The sequence below is a fragment of the Bufo gargarizans genome, chromosome 4 (assembly GCF_014858855.1).
Source record: "Bufo gargarizans isolate SCDJY-AF-19 chromosome 4, ASM1485885v1, whole genome shotgun sequence".
Taxonomy (NCBI): Eukaryota; Metazoa; Chordata; class Amphibia; order Anura; family Bufonidae; genus Bufo; species Bufo gargarizans.
Window position 1 is genome coordinate 107,088,052 of NC_058083.1, and position 25,757 is coordinate 107,113,808.

At 42.7% G+C, this 25,757-nt stretch overlaps 1 protein-coding gene across 2 annotated transcripts in view; it reads right to left on the reverse strand.

Moving 5' to 3' along the window:
- Positions 1 to 6,427: 6,427 nt before the first annotated feature.
- The window catches only part of KLHL6 (kelch like family member 6), a 47,756-nt gene continuing 28,426 nt past the window's right edge, over positions 6,428 to 25,757 (reverse strand). For both annotated transcript variants that reach the window (XM_044291571.1, XM_044291569.1), the window contains 4 exons: positions 16,869 to 17,106; positions 14,103 to 14,305; positions 9,934 to 10,147; positions 6,428 to 7,007 (listed from right to left, as the gene is read on the reverse strand). In XM_044291571.1, the coding sequence (XP_044147506.1) occupies positions 6,706 to 7,007; positions 9,934 to 10,147; positions 14,103 to 14,305; positions 16,869 to 17,106 (957 nt within the window). In that variant the 3' untranslated portion in view covers positions 6,428 to 6,705. The remainder of the gene's footprint in view (positions 7,008 to 9,933; positions 10,148 to 14,102; positions 14,306 to 16,868; positions 17,107 to 25,757) is intronic.

Genomic DNA, 25,757 nt, shown 5'->3' on the forward strand with positions numbered 1-25,757 from the left:
ATATTAAAAATACCTATTCTTGTCTGCTAAAGGGACAAGAATAGGACATGTTTTATCTTTTTTGCAGGACAGCGGAACTGACTTACGGATGCGGACGGTGCTCAGTGCGTTGTCTGCGGCGCCCTTGAAATGAATGGGTCCGCACCCAATCTTCAAAGAATGCAGATCACTGAAGCACAAAAAAGAGACAGGATGATGCTTTACAAGGAATAAGGAATGTTATCTGAATAATTGTATTATATTGGAACTTACATTCTCCTTTGATTACCTGATTATAACGGTATTCTGTTTGACACTCAGGGCTGGCCTTTGGGGTGTGCGAGCTGTGCGGCCGCACATGGCGCTATGGCAACAGGGGCACCCGGCGGCCGACACAGCTCGCAGTCGGTCTCTTACAGCAGGCCAGCCCGAGATTGTTATTCTTCTACATCTGCCTCATCTTTTTACACAACCATTTCACTGCACCAAACCCAGGTAGCAACAGTTCAGCTCCTCCTGCTCTATAACATGCTGCCTGCAGCTCAGACACCATGTTTAACTTGACAGGTTCCCTTTAAATGTCTGTAATCGGCATTATCACTCCGGGTGTCCTGCTGCGTGAATTAGCCCCAAGCTCTTCTCCAGAGTGGGGGCCATCTTTAAAGACCTGACCACAGCCGTACATGTAGCGCATGTCTTGTAGGATGAGCTCAATATCGAGCCATTGTGAGACAGGTTTGAATTGAATTGTCATGATTGAAAAAGCCATCCATATGCCCATAGGCTCTTTTAAAATCAGTGTGTTTGAGAAGTTTTTTTGTGCTTGAAACTAAAAGTGGAAATATTCTTATTATATGCATCAAAGAAAAAAGTGCTACAGCACTCACCTACCAACAAAGCTAGAACCAGCCCTGTACCTCACATGTAACCAGAGATCTCCCCGTTCGTTGCTCCCATTGCTCTGCTAGATTTCTTGCAAGCTGGCTGCTTAGGGGGTTTGTACATTTTGCTGCAGCTCTCCCTATTACAAGCTTGGGGGGGTGTCATATCTAAGGGAGCATGCCCTTTCTGCTGCATCTCTCTCCCTGCAACTATTACAGCTTCTGAGCTGAGCATGTGCGACCACCTCAGTAATGTTACTGAGGTGGATGGAGAAATAAGGAATAGAACAAACAGCAGGTGGCATTATACAAATAGACTTTAGTTAATAAATCAGCAACTATACTAAATTTTTAATTACATGCAATTACAAAAGTATTCACATCTAGATACTGGATTGAAAAATGTGGAATATATTTCATGGGACAAACCCTTTAAGAGTCGTCAACTGTCAAGCACAACTTTCATTCATGCATTTTGCATAGTTGCCAACAGTCCTACATTTTCTGGGTTTTCCTGAATTTTCTTTGGTTTGTCTTGTCTCTGCCTGAAAATGGTCAGGGCTTATGTAAATCCCCATCATAAGTGGGAGTTCTAGAAGGGATCGGGGATCAGCTGTTCACAGAAGGGAAATTACCCAAATCAGTGTTCCTCAACTCCATTCCTCAGGGCCCACCTGCCACCAGTAGTAAGTCTGAAACACTGACACTAACTACCTGCTAAATACTAAGGAAATCCTGAAAATATGACCGGTAGGTGGGCCCTGAGGACTGGAGTTGAGACTGGAGTTAAATGCCCTGAATTTAAAAACACAATTGGTAAGTATGATTTAATGAATTGCTCTTCTGTGAGGTACAAGCAATTGACCCACATGGTGTCTTGTTATGTACTTGGAAACTTCTTTACATGTCATGAAAAAATAATTGGGGTCAATTATCAAACTGGTGTAAAGTAGAACTAGCTAAGTTGCCCATATCAACCAATCAGATTCCACCTTATATTTTCTGATATATTTCCTGATTGGTTGCTATAGGCATCTTAGCCAGTTCTACTTTACACCAGTTTGATAAATGACCCCAAATATTTTATATGAACTGTTTCATACTTGACCACTAAATGTTGTCCTGAGTTGTACACTGCCATAATAACTAGAGATAAGCAAATTTCATATTTTGAAATTTGTTCACGCTTCGTTTGCTGCTAAAAGCCGAATTGCGTTATGGATTCCGTTACCACGGACCATAACGCAATTCTATGACGGAATACATAATAGAATGCCTTTAGCGACATTCCGTTATTGATTCCGTCATAATAGAAGTCTATGGGCTGCAAAACAGATCCGTCCTTTTTCCGTTATGCAGGGGAGTCCTCTCCTGCATAACGAAAATGGGATGGATCCACTCCAGTCCTTGTTTGTATTTGCCTGGATTATTGGTGCTAGCACCAGCGTTTGTCTCTTTAAGATAAGTGGCCAAGTGTACTGGGACCATCCCGTAAGTGCGACCTGCGACCCTCGGTAAAGTCTATCCCTTCCACCAGGGGTATTGTGAAGAATGGGGCTCACTTAGACTCCATCCTTTGGGTTTAGCCCCAAGTTAAACCAGTGCACTTTTCCCAGTGGTATTCGATCTGCCAGGGCACCCTTGCCTGTAAGTCCAGGTCTTACTGTCATGTTTGGTAATGTCCTGTTTTGTCTCTGGCCTGTTGTCCGTCTCAGTTTGCCTGCGATATGTTCTGTGGTCCGTATGACCCTTGGAACATGACACTGTGTGTATATTTCAAAATCCATTTTTATGGAGTTTACCACGTTGATTGTTGTAGTTCAAAATCACTGCTCTGAAAAATGCGAAGGTACATGTCTCAAAACTGACTAATATCACGGAAAGGTGAGGCGCTAAAACTATTAAATTTTATTCAAACCATTAAAATCATGGGTTGTGTCAGCACACATATACACAAACAAAAAATGTTGCCTGATGTGACGACTCAATTATTGGTTACCAGGTCGAGTACACAGTGCAACAATTGATTTAATTAATATAGGGTAGAGGGTGCTATGTGTCATATTAATGGGGTGTGAGAGATCATTTGGTAACTGCTAGATTAATGACAAGTATTTGCCAGCTAGGGATTAAACCCTTTTGCTATGAGTGGTAATTTAAAGCAAGCCGGGAGAGCTCATAGTGGATAGATAACAAACACTGTTACACTGAAGTGCCGCGCCATAGTGCCGATATGCCGTCACGCCACAGCAGTGTGACAGTGTTTGTTATCTATCCACTATGAGCTCTCCCGGCTTTCTTTAAATTATCAAAAAGGGTTTAATCCCTAGCTGGCAAATACTCTACCCTGTATTAATTAAATCAATTGTTGCACTGGGTACTCGACCTGGTAACCAATAATTGAGTCGACACATCAGGCAAAGTTTTTTGTTTGTGTATATATGTGTGCAGACACAATCGCTTGATTTTAATGGTTTGAATAAAATGTAATAGTTTTAGTGCCTCACCTTTCCATGATATTTGATTGTTGTAGTTGCCATTTTTTATTTTATTAAATTCAATAAAAAATTTATGAATAAAAAAGACATTACAAAAAACAAAAGTGAACATCAAAGAAATACAATAGCTTCTTGGTCTATGACACAATTATACAATTTCATATACAGTACATTTTAATCTCACAAAATACATATTTGTGTGTGAGACAATTACATTTTATGGATGTGGTTGGATGTATTACAACATTACATTTACATGTGTTCATGATTGCCTTACCCATATTAGGGATAGGAAGTTACGACAGACATTTTTGAGGCCAAGGAGGTGAGTTTTATTGTCAATCAACCAGTAATAAAATTAAAAACAAACCTTTTCCAGTTTCTCATTTATCCTGCACTCTTCTCTCTCCATGTCAGGGAATTTATAATTTATCTGTATATTACTTCTACAGGCAGGCTCGGACTGGCCCACAGGGGTACAGGTGAATCCCCCGGTGGGCCTCCGAACAAAGTAGGTACCTAGTCTACCACCCCGTGGAATGATTGTACTACATAGGCACACAAGTTAGGCAGCATACAAAATCTCAACCAGTCTATGGTCATATAAAAAATGGGTAGATTATTTAGGAAACTACCCAGTTTATTATCTTAGATAAATCAGGTGGCTGAGCTGGCTTCTAGGTACAGAGACAGACCAACCAGTATCCTCTTTTCAGGTGGACCCACCTTCTCAAAGTTGCTGCAGGGACCCTTGTTTGCTTCTGTGTGAGCAGGCAATATTTGAATATTTAGGCCCTCAAAATAAATTTTACTGGTGGGCCCTATGTACCCCAGTCCGACACTGTCTACAGGTATGTCTCAGTAGCTTTTGAATCCATTTGGATTAGTACACCAGGTTACCAGATGCTCTTCCGTGAAGTGGTGCATCTAGGGGGTGGTTATCGGGGCATTTGTCACAGTTTCTGGATGCCAAGTGGGGTCCCAACAAGCAAATCTGCCTGGCATGGTTATTTAGAAACAGAGCTAGGGCAGAAAAAGTATCTTCTTTCCCAGATGAAAGTAATAATAATAGACCCGAAGGTCTAACTAAAGACAGTCCCTGTGGCGCCAACTTTGGAGTCAATTACTTACCATTAGAGTCTCTTATGAGTCAGTTCACAAATACTGAGTGTGTAATGCCATGATCACCATGATCCTAAGAGCTTTCTTCTCCACTTAGGATTTCTACTGAATCCCAAAAAAAATTGGAAAAATGCTACAAAATGTGGAAAAACATGCAATTTCTAAATAGAAAACATAATGGGGCAGATAAGACTAGCATTTCATATGCCTAAGGGCTCATTCACACGACCGTTGGTGTCCCGTTCCCGTATTGCGGATCCGCAATACATGGGCACCGTTTCGTTGTCATTACGCATCACGGATGCAGACCCAAATCCGGAGATGCGGAACGGAAGCACGGAATGGAGCACTACGGAAGCACTACGGAGTGTTTTCTGGGGTTCCGTTCCGTGCCTCCTCCCTGCAAAAAGATAGAACATGCTCTATCTTTTTGCGGAACGGAGGGATCGCAGACCCATTCAAATGCATGGGTCTGCAATCCCCAAGTGCCTGCCCCAGGGAATGTGCCCGTGCAGCGCCACCACAATTTGGGGTTCACAGCACGGGACACCAAGGCTCGTGTGAACGAGCCCTAACTTAGTAAAAACTCCAGCGCAGGTCTCAATAAATTTGTGGCATCTTTGGGATGTTTGTGCATTAGACTGAACACTCAAATCTACACCAGCTACAATTTGGTGCTGTTTCCCAGGGTAAATATTTTGGAAGTTCGTGAGTGCCACAAAAAAACGAGAAGTCGCAAATTTTTACAAAAAAGGGATTGTACAAAAAAAAAAATTACTTTTTGATACTAGAAAACTGGTGCATGGGAATTGGCAAGTTCCTCCCATTGTTTTGATCAAATAACTGGAAATTTTTACAAAAAACATACACTTAACAAAAATATAAACACAACACTTTATCTACCATAAGCCGTCTCCAAAGACGTTTCAGAGAATTTGGCAGTACATCCAACCAGCCTCACAACTGCAGACCACTTGTAACCACACCAGCCCAGGACTTTCACATCCAGCATGTTCACCTCCATGATCGTCTGAGACCAGCCACCCGATCAGCTGCAGCAACAATCGGTTTGGATAACCAAAGAATTTCTGCACAAACTGTCAGAAACCGTCTCAGGGAAGCTCATCTGCATGCTAGTCATCCTCATCGGGGTCTGGACCTGACTGCAGTTCGTCGTTGTAACCAACTAGAGTGGGCAAATGCTCACATTCAATGGTGTCTGGCACGTTGGAGAGGCGTTCTGTTCACGGATGAGTCCCAGTTTTGACTGTTCAGGGCAGATGGCAGACAGCATGTGTGGCGTCGTGTGGGTGAGTGGTTTGCTGACGTCAACATTGTGGATTGAGTGGGCCATGGTGGCGGTGGGGTTATGGTATGGGCAGGCATATGTAATGAACAACAAACACAGGTGCATTTTATTGATGGCATTTTGAATGCACAGAGATACCGTGACCAGATCCTGAGACCCATTGTTGTGCCATTCATCCACGACGATCACCTCATGTTGCAGTATGATAATGCACAGCCCCATATTGTAAGGATCTGTACACAATCCCTGGAAGCTGAAACATCCCAGTTCTTGAATGGCCAGCATACTCACTGGACATGTCACCCATAGAGCATATTTGGGATGCTCTGGATCGGCATATACAACAGCGTGTTCCAGTTCCTGCCAATATTCTGCAACTTCGCACAGCTACTGAAGAGGAGTGGACCAACATTCCACAGGCCACAATCAACAGCTTGATCAACTCTATGCGACAGAGATTTGTTGCACTGTGTGAGGCAAATGGTGGCCACGCCAGACACTGAATGGTTTTCTGATCCCCCTCCCAGTAAGGCAAAACTGTGCACACTTCAGAGTGGTCTTTTATTGTGGGCAGTCTTCTAATCAGCACCTTGATATGCCACACCTGTGAGGTGGGATGGATTATCTCGGCAAAGGAGAAGTGCTCACTAACACAGATTTAGTAATGTGTCTTTTGTGTATGTAGAAAATGTTTCAGATCTTTGAGTTCAGCTTATGCAAAATAGGAGAAAAACCGAAAGTGTTGCGTTTATATTTTTGTTCACTGTATATAGTCATAAAGACCCGTGTTTATGGCTAAGCCTTCAAATGCCTTCATCCAAATAAAATGTTACCCATCCTGGCTCCCAATGTTTTTTTTACAAATAATAGCAATAAATTAGAATAATTTAAGGACGAGCCAATGGCCCCTTGGAGATCAGACAGAAACAGCTCCGGCGACGATCCTACGGATGTGAGTGTACGATTTTCTTATAGTGACGCTGCTATGATGGGAAACACCACGAGGGAGGACACATTCCTCAGTCAGTTTTCCTGTCTCAACGTTCCAGCACATAACAGTAGCAATCACCTCGTTCCTCTCGTCTCGGCCACCCGTGATGAATATTTTATTACAACATGCTGCAATCCCGCAGCTTGCTCGTTCATGGTTAAACTTTGTTACTAAACTCCAGGAGTCATCTAGAGGGCTGTATGAATATAAGGCCTTCATTGCTCCACCTGTAAGAAAAAAACAAGTCACATAGGCATGTTGTATGGAAAAGGATCTGCTTTTTTTCATGGACGGTTTCAGAAATTACAGTGAATGTGGATGAGCTACAGTGCTAGAAAATGCCAACTGATCAGGGTGATGCAGTTTCTTGAAAAAAAAATAAAAAAAATAAAAAACTTTTTTCTAATGTCAATAACCCTATGGTCCTTCAACTATTGTCAAAGGGTTTTCCGGTCTTAGATGCAAAATCTGCATTGTTATTATAATTAAAGAGACACTATCATCAATTTTTTTCTCACATATTAAACAGCCTATATGTGAATATTCTATTGCATTTTTTTACGAAAAAAAATGGGTGGATGGTTTTCTGGATATAATTTCTTGAAGTCCCTCCTTCCTGTCCTGGTTCTTTAACTTCCTATTTGTTTGTGCATTCTGCACACCAAATAGCCTGGATAGTCTCTCAGTCAGGACATCCACGGTGACCACAGAGGGAAGGAAGATGAGTGACTGCATTAGTACCCCACACATTACACTGAAGTGCAATGGTCTTATCTGGACATCATTATCTAGTCCTGCCAGGAGAATAATACAACAGTCATACTGTTATCCTAATTCTACTAATTTACTAACAGCAGCAGCAGTAAACTAAACAATGGGTTACCCATCTATATTGGAATATATTTTATATAGGGTTACCTACTTATATAGGAGTATTTAAAGAGCACCTTTCATCAGTTTGTGCTTTCTAAAATTAATACATCACGTTGTAGGCCAAGATTAGGATATGTAATTGCGCTCCATTGCCCCGCTGTGCCCCCCGTTCTGTTTTGGCGCCCTGTATGCTAATCAATAGCATCGGTACTGAGAGGAAGAGACGGCAGCTTTTCTCAGGGGGCATCTCCTTCTTCCTGGCTGTGAGCTGCCCAATTAAAGCAGAGAGCATCACAACCAGGGATAATAAAACAGCTCCTCTTCTCCCTGGCTGACGTTCTCCGCCGCTCACAGCCAGGGAGAAGGAGCGCCCCCTGAGAAATGCAGCCGTCTTCTCTATCCCTATCTGGGATTTACTGGTGTCTCTGTGTTCAGAAGAGGGTCACCATCACCTGGCAAGACCCACTACAAGCATGCATTACTGCGCACTGCTCTCCTCGCTAAAAGCCCCCACCTCTGTCCTGGCATCACATTTCAGCACAGAGCAAAAAAGGGAGCGTTTCCACTTGTAGCAGGAGAGGGAGAAGATGCTCTAAAGATGGCTGCCATATAGAAAAAAGATAAAGCTAGTGCAACGCGCTGCTCCCAGGGCCCTATCGTGTCCTGGGTTTTTAGTGGAATGCCGAGTGGTGTGGGGCGGCCTATATGTGTCACGGTGCTCCGACCTGGATACAGCGGGAACCCAGGCTTAGGCTCCGAAGCATTAAAAGGGGGAATAGTTGAGTTAGGGGATGAAGAATGAGGAATAAATAACTTGAGTCCAGACCTTGGCATAAATTTCAACAGCAGCTTTATTTGGCATAAACTGGCAGGCAAACTTGATAACTCTGCTTTCTTTTCTGTCTCTGCTGGGTTGACAGGCTTGCTTAATTACGTTGCTTTATTTCTCTATTCTGTACTAAACTCTGCTTAGGTTTGGGTACTGAACTTTAGGTCGATTCTGGAATCCTTGGATTGGGGTGCCTTTGATTGTTATCCCCCTCCTAACACTCAGTAAATAACGTATCTTCCAGCTGAAGAACAATTTAGTCATGCTGATATCTCTTATGGCAACCGAAGAACAATTTCCTCTGGTCCCTATCGCTTCCAGACGTCCGCTTTAATGGTGAGCAGAGCTTAGGCTGCTCTTGCTGACATAGGCACGTCAGACTGTGAGCGTGCCACACCTTACTCCTCTGCTGTCCAGACTAGAACTAACTGAAAGAATAGCTCTGCCACTTACACTGCCATCTGGCATATTACATGTAATAACAGTTGCATAATAATCATATCATTGCACAATGTAAAGGACCTGGAAAGAAATACACAGGATGGCATTTATGTTAACCCATTAGAGACAGTAGCAGGATATAGGAATGGTAACACCACTCCGGTGTATTACACTAGTATAACTAATGCCTTGGATGATACCCTGTGTGATACCTTCTATTGGTGCCCTTCTTGTGGTGTACTGCACACAATATATGGAAGACCATACCAAACAGTAGCTAATTATAAACACCATATACTGTACTGCCCAACGTATACTGCCATACACTGGCCACAAAGCACTTACATACAGATCCCTAAATAACAATGATATACACTGATGTCACCACCATACACTGACAAAATTATAGTTCACCATATCTAAATAGCAATGCCACACAATGCATATGTTAATACCACCAAACAGTGCACAAATATTACCAGCAAACAGTGACTAAATGAACAGCTCTGTACATAAAGTAATGTAAAACAGTGCTATAGAATGTCTACATTAAAGGGTCACTAGGCTTTTAGGAAGCTTGAGATATCTCCTAGGGACATATCAAAAGTTTTGCTCGGTGGAGGTCAGAGTGGTGAGACCCCCTCCTATCAGTAGAATAAGGAGAGAGAAGCGCTCACATAGCACATCCTTTCTCTCCTCACTCCAGAGGAGAATCGAGACGGGCCCATAGACTTTCTATTGCGTCTGTATTGCTTCCTTTCCTCTATGACATATGAAAGGTTTTCTGAAAAATATACGACCAGTGATCAGATTGGTGGTGGTCTGCAATGTCCCCTTATACAGGGCCAGACAATGTGCTCTGCTGTGTACCAGGACAGGTTCCTCCCTAAGATTGGCCCTGTCTGGACAATCCCAAAGTAAAGTGACTTGCCCGACACGCTCCTTTGCTTTTCAGAAATACAAGGTGATCTCTCTTAGAAACCATGCTATAAAATTACAAAACAACTTACCAACAACATAGATGTGATCGTGGAAGCTCACAGCATTAATACATTTTGCTTCGATTGGCATGGGTGACTTTATGCTCCACTTGTTGGTAGATGGGTCATAGCACTGAGTTTTATCCGTGGCCAGTTTTCCATTGGGTCCTCCCCCAATAACATAAAGCTTGTTTTTGTGACTTGCTGCAGCAAATGAACTCACACTGATTACTAATGGAGCCACCTGTATGAACACCATGAGAGTGGGTAGAAATTTCAGTGGATTACAAAATGATCTTCTGCCACAGTTTTGACACGAGAGCTTTATTCTTTATGCAGATTTTTATGTAAATGAATGCTATCATGTCAATACCACAACATGAATAAAATTCCAATGCAATGGAATAAGGCTAAGAAGATGCATCATACTATAGCTGTAAAAGATAGAACCACAGTGTGGTTTCCCAAGTCTGGCGCCTCTAATGAATCGGATGAACTTAAAGGGAACCTGTCACCAGGATTTTGCGCATAGAGCTGGGGACATGGGCTGCTAGATGGCCGCTAGCACATCTGCAATACCCAGTCCCCATAGCTCTTTGCTCTTTTATTGTGTTAAAAAACAGTTTTGATCGATATGCAAATGACCTGATATGTGTCCTGTATCCGGAGAAGAGTCAAGCGGAAAAGAGCCCAGCACCGCCCCGCGTCCTCCAAATCTCCTCCTTGCTGGCTGACGTCACAGAGCTGGAGCGCCGAAATCTCGCGATGCGCATGCGTAGTTCGTTCCCTGTGCTGATGCCAGCACAGGGAATGAACATGATGCCGACACTGTGCATGCGCTAGCTCGCGCATCGCGAGATTTCGGCGCTCCTGGTGACAAGTTTCCTTTACCCTGGGTTCACACCTGAGCGTTTTACAGCGCATTCAAACACGCTGTAAAACGCTCAACACGTGAAAACCAATGCTTCCCTATGGCCCTGGTTCACACTTGAGCGTTTTACAGCGCGTTTGAACGCGCTGTAAAACGCCCGACGCATAAACAAGTTCTTGAGCTTTTTTTGGGGCGTTTGTCGCGCGTTTTGGCCATAGACTCATTGGACAACACTGCAGTCAATCACACAAACGCGCGTCAAACGCGCGTTTACTATTGCAAAAAACGCGTCTCAGAAACGCTCAGGTGTGAACCCAGGGTTAGGGTTAAAGCCTGGCCAAAGCTGATCCTTCAGCAGCACTGATTGGATAGTGTCAGACTGTTCAGGGACACCTCCCTCCCCCAACTGGTAACATAGGTATCACTATGAACCAAAACCGTACTGTTTAAATATGAACATATTTATCCCATACGGTGAACGCTGCAATAGAAAAAAAAAATCTGCACTTCCCCTCCCAAAAAAAATTGAATAAAGAGTCATCAAAAAGTCAAACTCAGTCCAAAATGGTATAGTTAAAAAACTAGAGACCGCCCCACATAAAAATGAGTCCTGACACAACTCAGAATATGGGGAGGCAAAGAAAAAAAATCATTGTTTTCAAAGTTTTTAACTTTTATGTGTTAAAACAAAAAAAAAAATATATAAATGTGGTATTTGTAGTAATTGTACTGACCTGGAGAATGAAGGTTACAGGTCAGTTTTACCACATAGGGAACACAATAAAAATAAAACCCATAAAACAGTTTTTTTTCCAATTCCATACCATTTTGAATTTTTTTTCCCTAGCTTCTCATTTCATATTACGCAATACTAAAAGGTGACTTGTCCCACAGAAATCAAGCCCTCATAGGTCTATGTGAATGGAAAAATAAAAAAGTTATGGCTTTGGGAAGGCACAGAGTAAAAAACAAAAACGCAAAAACAGAATATGCAAGGTCCTGAAGAGGTTAAGCGACTTTTAAAGTTGTGTGCTGGTGGCACCTGTCACGTTATTTGTTGTATCACACAGTTATTCGGTAGAGAATTGCAGATTGCATCACGAGGAAGGGCAGCACGGTGGCTCAGTGGTTAGCACTGGTGCCTTGCAGCGCTGGGGTCCTGGGTTTAAATCTGACCATGGACAACATCTTCAAGGAGTTTGTATGTCCTCCCCGTGTTTGCGTGGGTTTCCTCCGGTACTCTGGTTTTCCCCTCCCACACTCTAAAAGACATACTGATAGGGACCTTACATTGTGAGCCCCATTGGGGACAGCAAAATGCTAATATCTGTAAAGCGCTGTGGAATATAGTAGCGCTATAAAAGTATGTAAAATACCTTGCGTTAGTATCATTGACGTCATCCCCCTGCAGCATTACACATGGCTAGCTTTAGGGTTAATCCCGATAAATTCTACACAATACCTTTAACAACAGACAGTGGTGCCAACCACCAATCCCATGAACGTGTAGGATGTAATACCGCCATAAGAGTAGTCGCCCAGCCTTTTTAAATGTTAATAACCCCATCACATCAGCATGACACATTAGGATCTTGGCGTCTGTTTGCTGTACCCAGCAGTGACAGATATGCAGAGGTCTTCAGATGACTGTAATCCTGTACACTCACGCCACTCATGCATGAACAGCAAACATCAGCACAGATAATAATAGGCACTATAAAACCAATGAACCCGCGGACATAATTACACAGAATTCTTTAGTCCGAAGCACCGGCGCCCATATTTTATCACTGCCACTTTTACTATGTCTTCACCAGTCTACTTTGGACAGAACAAACTTAATGGATTTTGCTTTCCATTGTTTAACCCCTTCCTGAGGTATCAATTTTCCATTTTAGTTTTTTCTTCCATGCCTTCCCAGAGCCCTTTTTTAAATCTCTTTTTATTGTTCCATTCACATCTGCCGTATGAGGGCTTCTTGTACCTTCTAATGACACATTTAATATTGCATAAGATGTAGTAGGGAGCTTGAAAAAAATTCCAAATGGCGTATCAGTATGACAGAGATACCATATTTTTCTAGTTTTTCTTGTGCTTTAATAGTTTAAAAAAATGTAAAAAAAATGAACTGGTCTGTGGAGCTGCTAGAGGGCTTATTTTTTTGTAGGGCAAGCATTATTTTTCATTGATACTATGTTGGTCTGTGTATGCCTTTTTAATCACTTTTTATTCATTTTTTGGGGGGGAAGTAAAGTAACCAAAAGGCAAATTGGCCATTTAATTTTTTACCATTATGCCATTCACTGTATTGGATAAATATTTTAATAGCTTAACGGTAGTTATTTTGGTATCGGCAATGCCTATAATCTTTATTTTTTATTATTAATTTTTACTTTTGAAATGGGGGAAAAGGGAGTTATTAGAATTTTTTGATCTTTTAAATTTTCTTTGTATACTAAAAACTTTTTTTACGCTTATTTCTTGTCCCCCTAGGTGACGTTAACATGTAATTGTCTGATCACTTCTCCCATAGACCGCAATGATTTACCATTGTAGACTATTGGATATTCAGTATATTCTTATCAAGCCATAGGAACTTCGCTATGGCAGGCCTTGAAGCCTTCAGAATTCCCATGGCTGCCACAACAACCAAATGGCTCTAACAATCTCTCAGACTGTTCAGATGCTGTGGTCGTAAGTAAAAGTCTGTTAATGGCATTATCGATTATCATGGACTCCAGATGTCAGCAGGCAGCAGACAACTATAGCACTTACTCAGCTCCTGAGCAGGTGCCAACTTTAATGGGGTTGGCCCACCTCACACTTTGGTGGCATATTTCCCTAGGATATGCCACCAATTTCAGATAGGTGCAGGTCTCTCCTCTGGGGATTTGTGGCCGAATCTGTGACTTCTTCCCCATCCATGCCACCTATGCCAGTTCTAAAAAAAAAAGGGGGGGCATAGGCTGGGAACGGGGTATTTATCATTTTCTACACCTGTTTTAGGAGTAGAAAATGATCTAAATCTATGCCAGCAAGGGAGCTGGCATAGATTTAGGCTGGCGGTGGATACGCCTAAGTTATGTAGAGGCCGGCGCCCCTACATAACTTAGGCGCATCAAGCGTTGGTCTTAATAAATGACTCAATATATATTTCATGGCATCCACTCTGTGACACAGTTCTCATATTTGACGGGCATTGCACTTGGAGGTTGTAGCATCATGTGCAAAAGTAATAATCTCTTTATATTTCATTATGAACCTGAACATCACAGGAAAACTGTGTGAAAGCGATAAAAGTCTACAACAGGAAAGAATAATGACGCACCTCTGTCCAGCAATTGTGGAACGGCTCATACGCTTCTACACTGTAAATCCTTTGGCTGCCATCAAAACCACCAATTGCATATACCTTGCCACATAATGCTGCCATCTTATGTCTCCATCTGCCCACATTTAAATATTCGATCTGTATCCACTTGTTAATAGAGGAATTATATTTCCACACTTCATGCTGCGTTTCTTTTCCACCTATAAAAGTATATTTCTTTAGGTTTTTTTTTTCATAACTTGCATATATTAGACAAAATTTACCAATTGTAAAGATGGCGTAACCTTAGACCAGCTGTATAGACCTGCACCAGATTTATCACAGTAGCTCAGGCTGGACTCTACACCAACTCTTGGTTGGCTTACTTTGAGAGTTTTATGCCAGAATAGCGCCAACATTTTGGCCCAAAATGGTGCATTTTAGGCCCACCCACTTTCCTGTTAAGGCCTGCCCACCTTCCTTTAAGACAAATCCCTTTTCCGAGTCGGAAAAAGTATAGAAACTCTAGAAGCGCCAAATTGCACCATTTTTAACAACTTTTTTAGGCAGATTTTTGGCTCAAATACATTTGTAAATCTGGGCCATTGTTCCTACAGGTTATAGCAAGACCTTAAAAATATGTGTTCTCATAAATTTGACAGTTGCTACAATGAACCAGTTGTGTGCAAAATATAATTTAAAAAAATCTAATACTAAAATAACAATTCTAAACTGACATTTCTTGTAGGCTTACTTTTCTAGGACACCAAAATTTTACGATTCGAATCTTGTAAACCAAGGGAATTTTACAGTACAAGTAGATTATATATAACACATACATTCAAAACCACGTCAGAATTCATCTAATCAGGTTTATTAGGTTTAGGCCTCATGCACACGAACGTATTTTCTTTCCGTGTCCGTTCCGTTTTTTTGGTGGCCCGTGTACGGAACCATTCATTTCAATGGGTCCGCAAAAAAACTTAAGTGACTCCATGTGCATTCCGTTTCCGTATGTCCACTCTGAAAAAAATAGAGCATGTCCTATTATTGTCCGCATTACGGACAAAGATAGTACTGTTCTATCAGGGGCTAGCTGCTCCGTTCCATATATGGAATGCACACGTACGTCATCCGTGTATTTTTTCCAGACCACAAAATACATACAGTTGTGTGCATGAGGCCTTAGAAATAGTGAAGTGAATAGATGGGGATCTGCTATTAAAGTGTAACTGCCATTTATTTATATGAGAATGCTTGGTCACTGTCACTAGTGGGGTACCTCAAGGGTCAGTATTGGGCCCTATTCTCTTCAATATATTTATTAATGATCTTGTAGAAGGCTTGCACAGTAAAATATCAATTTGTGCAGATGACACTAAACTGTGGTAAAGTAATTAACACGGAAGAGGACAGTATACTACTACAGAGGGATCTGGATAGATTGGAGGCTTGGGCAGAGAAGTGGCAGATAGGAAGGAATGGTGCAAGTCACCTGTACATACTAAATAGTAAAACACTGCGTAACACTGACATGGAAAAGGACTTAGGAATTTTAGTGGACAGCAAACTAAGCTGTAGAAACCAGTGTCAGGCAGCTGCTGGCAAGCAAGGACAATAAGATAATGGGTTGCATCAAAAGGGGCATAGATGCCCTGCCACTTTATAAATCATTGGTCAGATCACACATGGAGAACTGTGTACAGTTCTGGGCTCCTGTGAACAAGGCAGACATAGCAGAGCTGGAGAAGGTCCAGAGGAGGGCAACTAAAGTAATAACTGGAATGGGTGGACTACAGGACCCAAAAAGATTATCAAAATTAGGGTCATTCGCTTAAAAAAAAAAAAAGACGACTAAGTGTCGATCTAATAACTATGTATACATATATCAGGGGTCAGTACAGAGATCTATCCCATCATCTATTTATCTCCAGTACTGTGACTGTGACGAGGGGACATCTTCTGCGTCTGGAGGAAATAAGGTTTGTACACACACATAGAAGAGGATTCTTTACGGTAAGAGCAGTGAGACTATGGAACTCTCTGCCTGAGGAGGTGGTGATGGTGAGTACAATAAAGGAATTCAAGAGGGGCCTGGATGTATTTCTGGAGGATAATAATATTACAGGTTATAGTTACTAGAGATGGGTTGATCCAGGGAGTTATTCTAATTGCTTGATTGGAGTCCAGCCAGAGTGGAGAACGGCTACGAGGAGTTGAGGAGTTTCTCATTATGGAGGACCTGGCATGTCTATGAACTACATGCACTGCCTAATTATTACCGACCATGCAATTCTTCTTTTCCACTGCGGTGGGACTTTGAACACTTGCTGGCTCATTCCTCCACAGATTGCGTCTGATCATTGGAGGTACAATCAATAGATCTGTATGAGGACAAGCGGTCTCTAGTTCCCATACAGGGGAGGTGTTTGCTGCATGTCAATGCAGCTCTCACCTCCTCTAACAAGCGGGCATTTATCAGGAATGAATGGGTCTGAGTCAGCTTGTGTAAATGGGCCTTTAGACCTTTATTGCATATTCCATGATTGTCTGATAGGTAAGGGTCCAGAGATCTCTCAACCCTCATTCCGCCACACAAGGCATCAGCATCCAGGCGGAGAATGATTGAAAATGTGGTGACCATGGAAGTACTGTATTGTGGCCCTCTCTATTCAAGTCTAGGGGAGTTATGGGGAAAAAAAAGTCCTTTCAGACAATTATTACCCATTCTTAAAAAAAATTGGACCTCAAATAGACTTCACAGTTAACTATCATTGCACATACCTGATATGTAGACCTCATTTTTGAAGGTTATACATGCAAACTCCACCCATTTCTTAAGTTCTCCTTCACCTTCTTGCTCACACATTGGCAGTTTTGCCACTTCTAGGCGACTTCTTCTTAAAGGATCAAGACAAGTAACCTCCGTGACAAACTTCTCATCTTTAGTGCAACCTCCGATTATCATAAACACTTCAGACTGAAATTCATGAATCCGCGGTTTTGTTCTCTCAGAAATTATCTACAAAAATGTGAATTTTAGTGTTATAAGGTACTCACACAGAGAGGTCTGGGTCATTACAAGAAATATTTTTGAAATGACAGACTCAGCGTACATTTTTGTTACATTTGGCAATGATCTCTGCACAGTATCCTTTATGTATAAAGAGCAGTCCCTCTAAACTGTCAGCAGGTGGCGACAAAGGACACTAAACTGCGTATGATAATAGTAATTGACTATTTCAAAACAATAATTGGGCCTCATCTAAGTCTCTATTCACACCTGTGCCATGGTTTCCCTCATACACCATGACGCAGTGCCAGATCCATTGCATGATGGACACCAGCGCACTCCTTTAACCTACACTAGAGTGTCTATCAGGATCCCCTCCGATGTCCATAGTTTTGATGGGAAAAACAGCGACGAAGATTTGAAAACAGCCCAACCAGAGGAGAGAACCAAGCAACCAATCACAGTGCAGATTTCATTTCTCCAGATCTTTGCTTCACTTCCATGGCCAACCATGTCTCCAGTTTTTGTTAGTTTTAATAAATCAGATAATCGGAACAGATTTGTCAATAGTCTTGTAGAATATATGAATTTATGGGTCAGAGAAAATGGCACAAAATTGTTCGAAATTTATCAAGATATATTATGCCCACTGCATAATATGTTTGATACATCTCGCTAGGAATGTTAGATGCTTGTGCCACCTTCTTTGCACCCATATTTTGCATACAAAAAGAGCACGTCTTTACTAAATTTGGTCCCTTTCTAAACACTTTTAAAAATTGTCGAAGTAGTCCTAAAAAGTCACTATAAGGCTACCTGCACACATTGCAGATTACGTACAGTTTTTCTTTGCAGATTTTAGTGTAGAAAAACTGAAGTGTGATACAGGACCAGCAAAGTGCATGTTGCGTATTTTTTACATGCAGAAACTGACCTGCCATGGGAATTTTGAAATCCACAGCATGTCAGTTGTTTGTGCAATTCCTTAGGGTCCATTCACACGTTCGTAGTGTATCGCAGATCCGCAATACACCCGGTCGGCCCCCCCATAGAACTGCCTATTCTTGTCCACAATTGCGGATTGTTCTATTTTTTTCCAGAGCTGCGGACCGGAAGATCAGGGCCACGCTCCGGAAATGCAGATGCGGAGAGCACATAGTGTGCTCTCCGCATCCATTCCTGCCCCATTGAGAATGAATGGCTCTGCACCCATTCCAGATATAGTTACATAGTTAATACGGTTTAGGGCTCTTTCACACTTGCGTTCTTGTCTTCCGGCATAGAGTTCCGTCGTCGGGGCTCTATGCCGGAAGAATCCTGATCAGCATGCTGCGCTTTTTGCTCCGGCGAAAAATCCTGAAGACTTGCCGCAAGGCCGGATCCGGAATGAATGCCCATTGAAAGGCATTGATCCGGATCCGGCCTTAAGCTAAACGTCGTTTCGGCGCATTGCCGGATCCGACGTTTAGCTTTTTCTCAATGGTTACCATGGCTGCCGGGACGCTAAAGTCCTGGCAGCCATGGTAAAGTGTAGTAGGGGAGCGGGGGAGCAGCATACTTACCGTCCGTGCGGCTCCCGGGGCGCTTCAGAGTGACGTCAGGGCGCCCCAAGCGCATGGATCATGTGATCGCATGGCACGTCATCCATGCGCATGGGGCGCTCTGACGTCATTCTGGAGCGCCACGGGAGCCGCGCGGACTGTAAGTATACCGATCCGGCGTGTAATTCCGGCAAGTGGAGTACACGCCGGATCCGGACAACGCAAGTGTGAAAGAGGTCTTAAAAAAGACAAACGTCCATCAAGTTCAACCAAGGGACAGGTGAGGACGCAAATCCCAGAAGGAAGTGAGACTCAGATTTCTACACGTTTTCATAAGCATTTATGTTTTTTACTTTTAAGAATTCGTCTAAACCCTTTTTTAAATTGTCCACTGTTCCTGCTGTGACCACGTCCTGAGGAAGTCTATTCTACAGATTCACAGTTCTTACAGTAAAGAAGCTTTGACGCTTCTGGAGACTGAACTTTTCCTCTCCAGTCGGAGGCAGTGCCCCCTTGTCTTTTGAGCGCATTTTACATGGAACAGCTTTTCATCGTATTTTTTGTATGGCCCATTTATATATTTGTACAGGTTAATCATGTGCAGTGTCCCAGGGGGGTCAGTAGTGTATGCTGGGCTTTGTAGTGCAGATTACCCACTAACCTGGGATCCACTGTCGTCTTCAATTGGGGCAAATACTGGAACAGGCAGGTATTTAAAAGTTCGTGACGCCAGTGTCAATTAAACGGTGACACGCCGTGTATGATATTGTAGAAGAATGAAGCAAGCACAGGATAGCCAACAAAAACTGGAACTTTACTGAATATCAGTTATAATCATACATGGACGCAGTTGGAAGCGCCGTTCCATGAAAGACAGTTGGTTTCAATTGGAATACAGGTGGTTCTTAGAAGTACAGAATGGCCGGTCTTAGCAATGTTCTTTACAGAGTGTTCATTACAGGAGATGCAGTACAGGCGGCTTGCACACTATTCCTGACTGGTCCTGAAACATGTGACTTATTCTCCAAGGTCTAATGCCCTATAGCTGGCGTACCCTTGAAGCTGTCTTTATATAGTACCTCCTCTGTTATCTTGAGTACCTCTTGCTTTATCTGATCGGCCTCTGTGGTATTCTGTGTCCTGGCTGGTGCTTATGATGTTTTCTCTACAATGGGTGATGACTCAGGAGGGGAACCTTTTCCTTGGATCCGGAACCCGGTTACAGGGCCTATACTACCCTCTCCTAGTCGGCAGGCTTCAGGCCTGCTTTACTCTCACAGGCCCATAGCCTGGCCTTGACTCAGACACAGGATCATTTCTGACTCCTCTTCCCACTGTCTGACTTACTACTACTTCCTGACTGGGCCTTATATAACCTAGGGTTCCCTAGCTCCCTCTAGTGACTCAGAGCTGGAATGACACCCTAGCCGGCCTGCACATGCACATTTCACAGTAACAGGAAGTACATAGCATGACATTAACAAGATATTTTATACCAACCTCCCCATAAATACAGGGGGAACGACAATACCCAAGTGACCCTTCTGTAGTGACGGGGTATTACTCTCCCGTACACTACACATGTCCCCCCTTAGACGTCTCTTCTTAAGACTAAATAAATTCATTTCTTTTAATCTTTCTTCATAACTAAGACCCTCCATGCCCCTTATGATTTTAGTCGCTCTCCTCTGTACTTTTTCCAGCTGCAGTGCATCCTTTCTATGTACTGGTGCCCAGAACTGGACTGCGTATTCCAGATGAGGCCGCACCAGCGCTTTGTAAACTGGTAATATTACATCTCTGCCCCGCGAGTCCGTGCTTCGTTTAATGCATGACAATATCCTGGTGGCCTTAGAAGCAGCTGATTGACATCGTATACTGTAATTTAATCTACCATCCACAAGGACACTCAAATCCTTCTCTATAAGTGACTCTCCCAGTGCTACATCCCCTAGGACATATGAAGCACAGAGATTACCGTATTTTTCGCCCTATAAGATGCACTTGGGAGGAAAATGGCAGTGCGTCTTATAGGGCGAATGCTGCCGTTTTTACACTGATACACCGCCGACCGCATGCTACATAGCGCGGCCGCTGTGTGTATCAGCGATGAGGGAGGAGGGGCTGGGGGCCAGCCTCTAGTTTTGTAATGGCAGTGGGGCCCGATGCAGTCACTGTATTATATTGCATCGGGCCCAGCTCACTGTACTAATCGTATCTACTGTAACTGCAGGCAATGTTTAACTATAGATATGTTCGATCCAGCACTGAGCAGCCTGTACTTACGATTATAGCAGGCTGGAGGCAAGAGGCTGCGCGGGCGAGCACTGGCAGAATAACTTCCGACGTCACGTGCCTGCTCCGCCCACTTTATGAATGAAGCAGGCGGGGCAGGTACGTGACGTAGTGGGTTACGCTGCCAGTGCCCGCCCGCCCAGCCTCCTGCATCCAGCCTGATATGATCGTAAGTACAGGCTGCTCAGTGCTGGATCGAACATATCTATAGTTAAACATTGCCTGCAGTTACAGTAGATACAATTAGTACAGTGAGCGGGGCCCGGTGCAATAGAATACAATGACTGCACTGGGCCCCCGCTGCCATTTAAAAACTAGTGTAGATGCCAGCACCCACCTCCTGGGGTCATTCACAGTGGCTGACACTGTTATGGGGGGGGATCTGTGGATGCCAAATAGCATAAGATGCTATTTATCTGTCATCCACAGATCCCCCCCATCGCAGTGTCATGCCATCCACAGATGCCCTCATAACAGTGCCATCTACAGACCCCCATAACAGTGCCAGCCACAGACCCCCATAACAGTGCCATCCACAGACCCCCATAATAGTGTCATTCACAGGCTACCATTAGTTCAAAGCACACGTTTTGGTTCTAAAAAAATGTTTTCTTATTTTCCTCCTCAAAAACCTAGGTGCGTCTTATGGGCCAGTGCGTCTTATAGGGCGAAAAATACGGGTATTACTACCAAGATGCATAACTTTACATTTGTCCACATTGAACCTCATTTGCCAAGTTGATGCCCAATCACTCAGAGTGTTCAAGTCACCTTGTAGTTTATGGACATCTTCCATAGACTGTACAGTACTACACAGCTTAGTGTCATCTGCAAAAATATATATGGTGCTATTAATCCTGTCCTCAATATCATTAATAAATAAATTAAATAATGAAGGGCCCAGCACTGAACCTTGGGGTACACCACTTTTAACCTGGGACCATTCTGAATAGGAATCATTGACCACAACCCTCTGGACACGGTCCTTCAGCCAGTTTTCAATCCAATTACAAACTATACTTTCCAAGCCTATAGACCTTACTTTACTTAAGCGTCTATGAGGGACAGTATCAAAAGCCTTTGCAAAATCCAGAAACACTACATCCACAGCCGCCCCTCTGTCCAGGCTTCTACTCACCTCCTCATAAAAACAAATCAGGTTAGTCTGACAACTTCTGTCCTTGGTAAACCCATGCTGGTTATCACTTATAATAATATTTATAGTCACATACTACTGTATATAGTCCCTTAAGATCCCTTTTAAACATTTTTCCCACAACAGAAGTTAAACTAACTGGTCTATAATTACCTGTGTGGGACCTTGATCCTTTTTTGAATATGGGCACCACGTTTGCCTTGCGCCAATCACTTGGCACTGTACCAGTCCCTAGAGAATGCCTTAAAAATTATAAACAGGGGCACAGCAATGACTGAACTGAGCTCTTTAAGCACTCTTGGGTGTAATCCATCTGAACCCGGAGTTTTGTTCACATTTACCCTATTTATTTTCTCTTGGACCATATCTACAGTTAGCTAATTGAGTATATCACTGGATGTACTAACAGCCCCAGCACCACAGATATCAACTCCTTTCTCTTCTTTTGTATATACAGAGCTAAAAAAACCTATTTAGGAACTCTGACTTTTCCTTATCTTCAGTGACTACCCCCCTCCCCACTTTACCATTATTTAGGGGACCTACCTGCTCAGACCTAGGTTTTTTAGCATTTATATATTTAAAAAACTTTTGGGATTTGTTTTGCTTTCTTTTGCTACCTGCTGTTCTTTTTGTATCTTTGCTAATTTGATCTCCTTTTTGCAGATTTTATTAAGCCCTTTGTAATCTTCAAACGCTACAGCTGACCCCTCAGATTTGTATTTTTTAAATGCCCTCTTTTTGTCTTTTATTGCTCTTTTTACAAGCCATGGGGGGTTTAATTTTAGCCATTTATACTTGTTACCTAAAGCGATACATTTTTTTGTGCAATTACTCAATAGGGATTTGAAGCTCTCCCATTTATCCTCAGTATTATTATGTGACAGTAGCTGCTCCCAGTCTGTGCCCTGAAATTCTGCCCTCAGCCCAGGGAAATTAGCCTTTTTGAAATTCAGTGTCTTTGCTCTGCCTGACAGAGTTTGCTTCATATAGTTTAGGGGGAATATAATTATATTGTGGTCACTATTACCTAGTGTTTCTCGAACAGTAGCATTACCAACAAGCTCTGCATCATTAGAAATTACCAGATCCAACAGAGCATCGCCCCTAGTGGGAGCTTCTACAAACTGGCCCATAAAGTGGTCCTGCAGCAAGTTGAGGAATTTTCTCCTCTTTGCATTTAAGGCAGAACCATGACCCCAGTCAATGTATGGGAAGTTAAAATCTCCCATTATGACCACTGTACCAGTCTGTGCCGCCCGCTCTATTTGGTTATACAGTTGCATTTCTATCTCTTCAGTGATGTTAGGGGGTCTATAGATTACACCAAGTATTATTTTTTCAGTGTTTATATCCCTTTGAACTTCCACCCATAAGGTTTCCACATCCTCACCATCCTCACCCACAATTGCCTCTTTCACACTTGTCTTCAGATCACTCCTCACATACAGACACACACCATCACCTTTTCTATTGACCCTGTCTTTCCTAAATAGTGTAAAACCCTCAATATTAACAGCCCAGTCATATGAAGAATCCAACCATGTCTCAACCACACCAACTACATATATGTGTTCTTCTAGTACCATAGCCTCCAGCTCCCCCATTTTTTTACCTAGACTTGTGGCATTTGTAAAAATAGAAAGTGTAGCAGGGCACACCTACACTTGAGGTCACACAGGAGAGTATAGTAGATAGTTATATATTTTATTTTGTTTATGTCAAATCTAATACAAGAAAATATACCTATAAAATTATTAAACAATATGCTATATAGACTTAAATTCCTCTAAAAATGGGTATCACTAAAAAATGTGACAACACATGTGTGATCCTATGGGAAGGATATCCTGATGGTCAAGTTCCTTACTACTGATAGTGTCCAATACACTTGGTATATTCAGGTTTGTATTATCGAGAGTCATAGATTGAATGCCGTATAGTCAGAGTGCCAATCACTCCAGTCTCTTTTACCGTTAGTTGCCAATGCAACAGATCGCTCTGCAACAGATCGCTCTGCCTGTGTATACACTCGTTCGGCACTTTTGTTACTTACAGTTCTGTAGGTTTGTGCCGACTGTGCTGGAATTTCACGTGGCGTCCCACGTGTGATGCGTTATTCAGGCTGCGGTATATCCTCCAGGAGATAAAATCAGGGATCCACGGTAATCCACGGTGATCAGTTGTGGAAGTGCAGTCTCAGAACCACTGAGGAAGGAGTCAAGCTAACTCCGAAACGCGTCTGGTAGGACAATTCTATGAGACTAAGGACGTACTGAAGCGCTTCAAGTCGACCAGGAGTAACGGGATTGGTAATCACAACTTGGTAGAAAAAATTGAAAAATTTTTAAAACTCATCAGCCGCAGCAACATCTGACCTGCCTGCGTGATTGAGTACCCGTGCAGGAACTGAAGTCTACAAAATTACTGAGACTGCACTTCCACAACTGATCACCGTGGATTACCGTGGATCCCTGATTTTATCTCCTGGAGGATATACCGCAGCCTGAATAACGCATCACACGTGGGACGCCACGTGAAATTCCAGCACAGTCGGCACAAACCTACAGAACTGTAAGTAACAAAAGTGCCGAACGAGTGTATACACAGGCAGAGCGATCTGTTGCATTGTCAACTAACGGTAAAAGAGACTGGAGTGATTGGCACTCTGACTATACGGCATTCAATCTATGACTCTCGATAATACAAACCTGAATATACCAAGTGTATTGGACACTATCAGTAGTAAGGAACTTGACCATCAGGATATCCTTCCCATAGGATCACACATGTGTTGTCACATTTTTTAGTGATACCCATTTTTAGAGGAATTTAAGTCTATATAGCATATTGTTTAATAATTTTATAGGTATATTTTCTTGTATTAGATTTGACATAAACAAAATAAAATATATAACTATCTACTATACTCTCCTGTGTGACCTCAAGTGTAGGTGTGCCCTGCTACACTTTCTATTCACTAAATTCCCTTGAAGATTGGGTGTAATCTTCCTGCAGGTGCACCCACTCCATTTTTTGCCTAGGAGGTGAGCCTTCTCTAAGCATTTTCTCAATTTGTAAAAATACTTTTTAAATTACTATTACCTGTAAAGTGATTATCCAGGATTTTTGGGTTACCTTGGTTAATTTTTGTATGTAACAGGTTCTTGTTACCAGCAGTTCTATTTTTTATAAATGTATAGTTATTCCCAGTCTTCTCCCTATTTTCCTTGCTAACTCCGGCCCCCACTAAATCACCACTGTCCTCTTCTATAACCCACTCTCTATCTACACTATCTACCCCCTTATTAGTATGACATACCCCCCTTCCCCCAGATCCTAGTTGAAAAAGCCGTCTAACCATTTTTCCCGCCAGGGCAGTTGCACCCTCCCCATTGAGGTGCCGCCCGTCCTTACTTTAGAGCCTGTAACTGACCGCAAAGTCGGCCCAGTTCTCCATGAACCCAAACACTTGCTTCCTGCACCAGCTTCTGAGCCACTTATTTGACTCCCTAAGCTCCCGTTGTCTCTCTAGTGACGCTTGTGGCACTGGTAGTATTTCTGAAAACACTACCTTGGAGGTCCTGGACTTGAGCTTCTCACCAAGCTCCCTAAAATCATTTTTAAGGACCTTCCATCTCCCACTGACTTTGTCATTGGTGCCAATG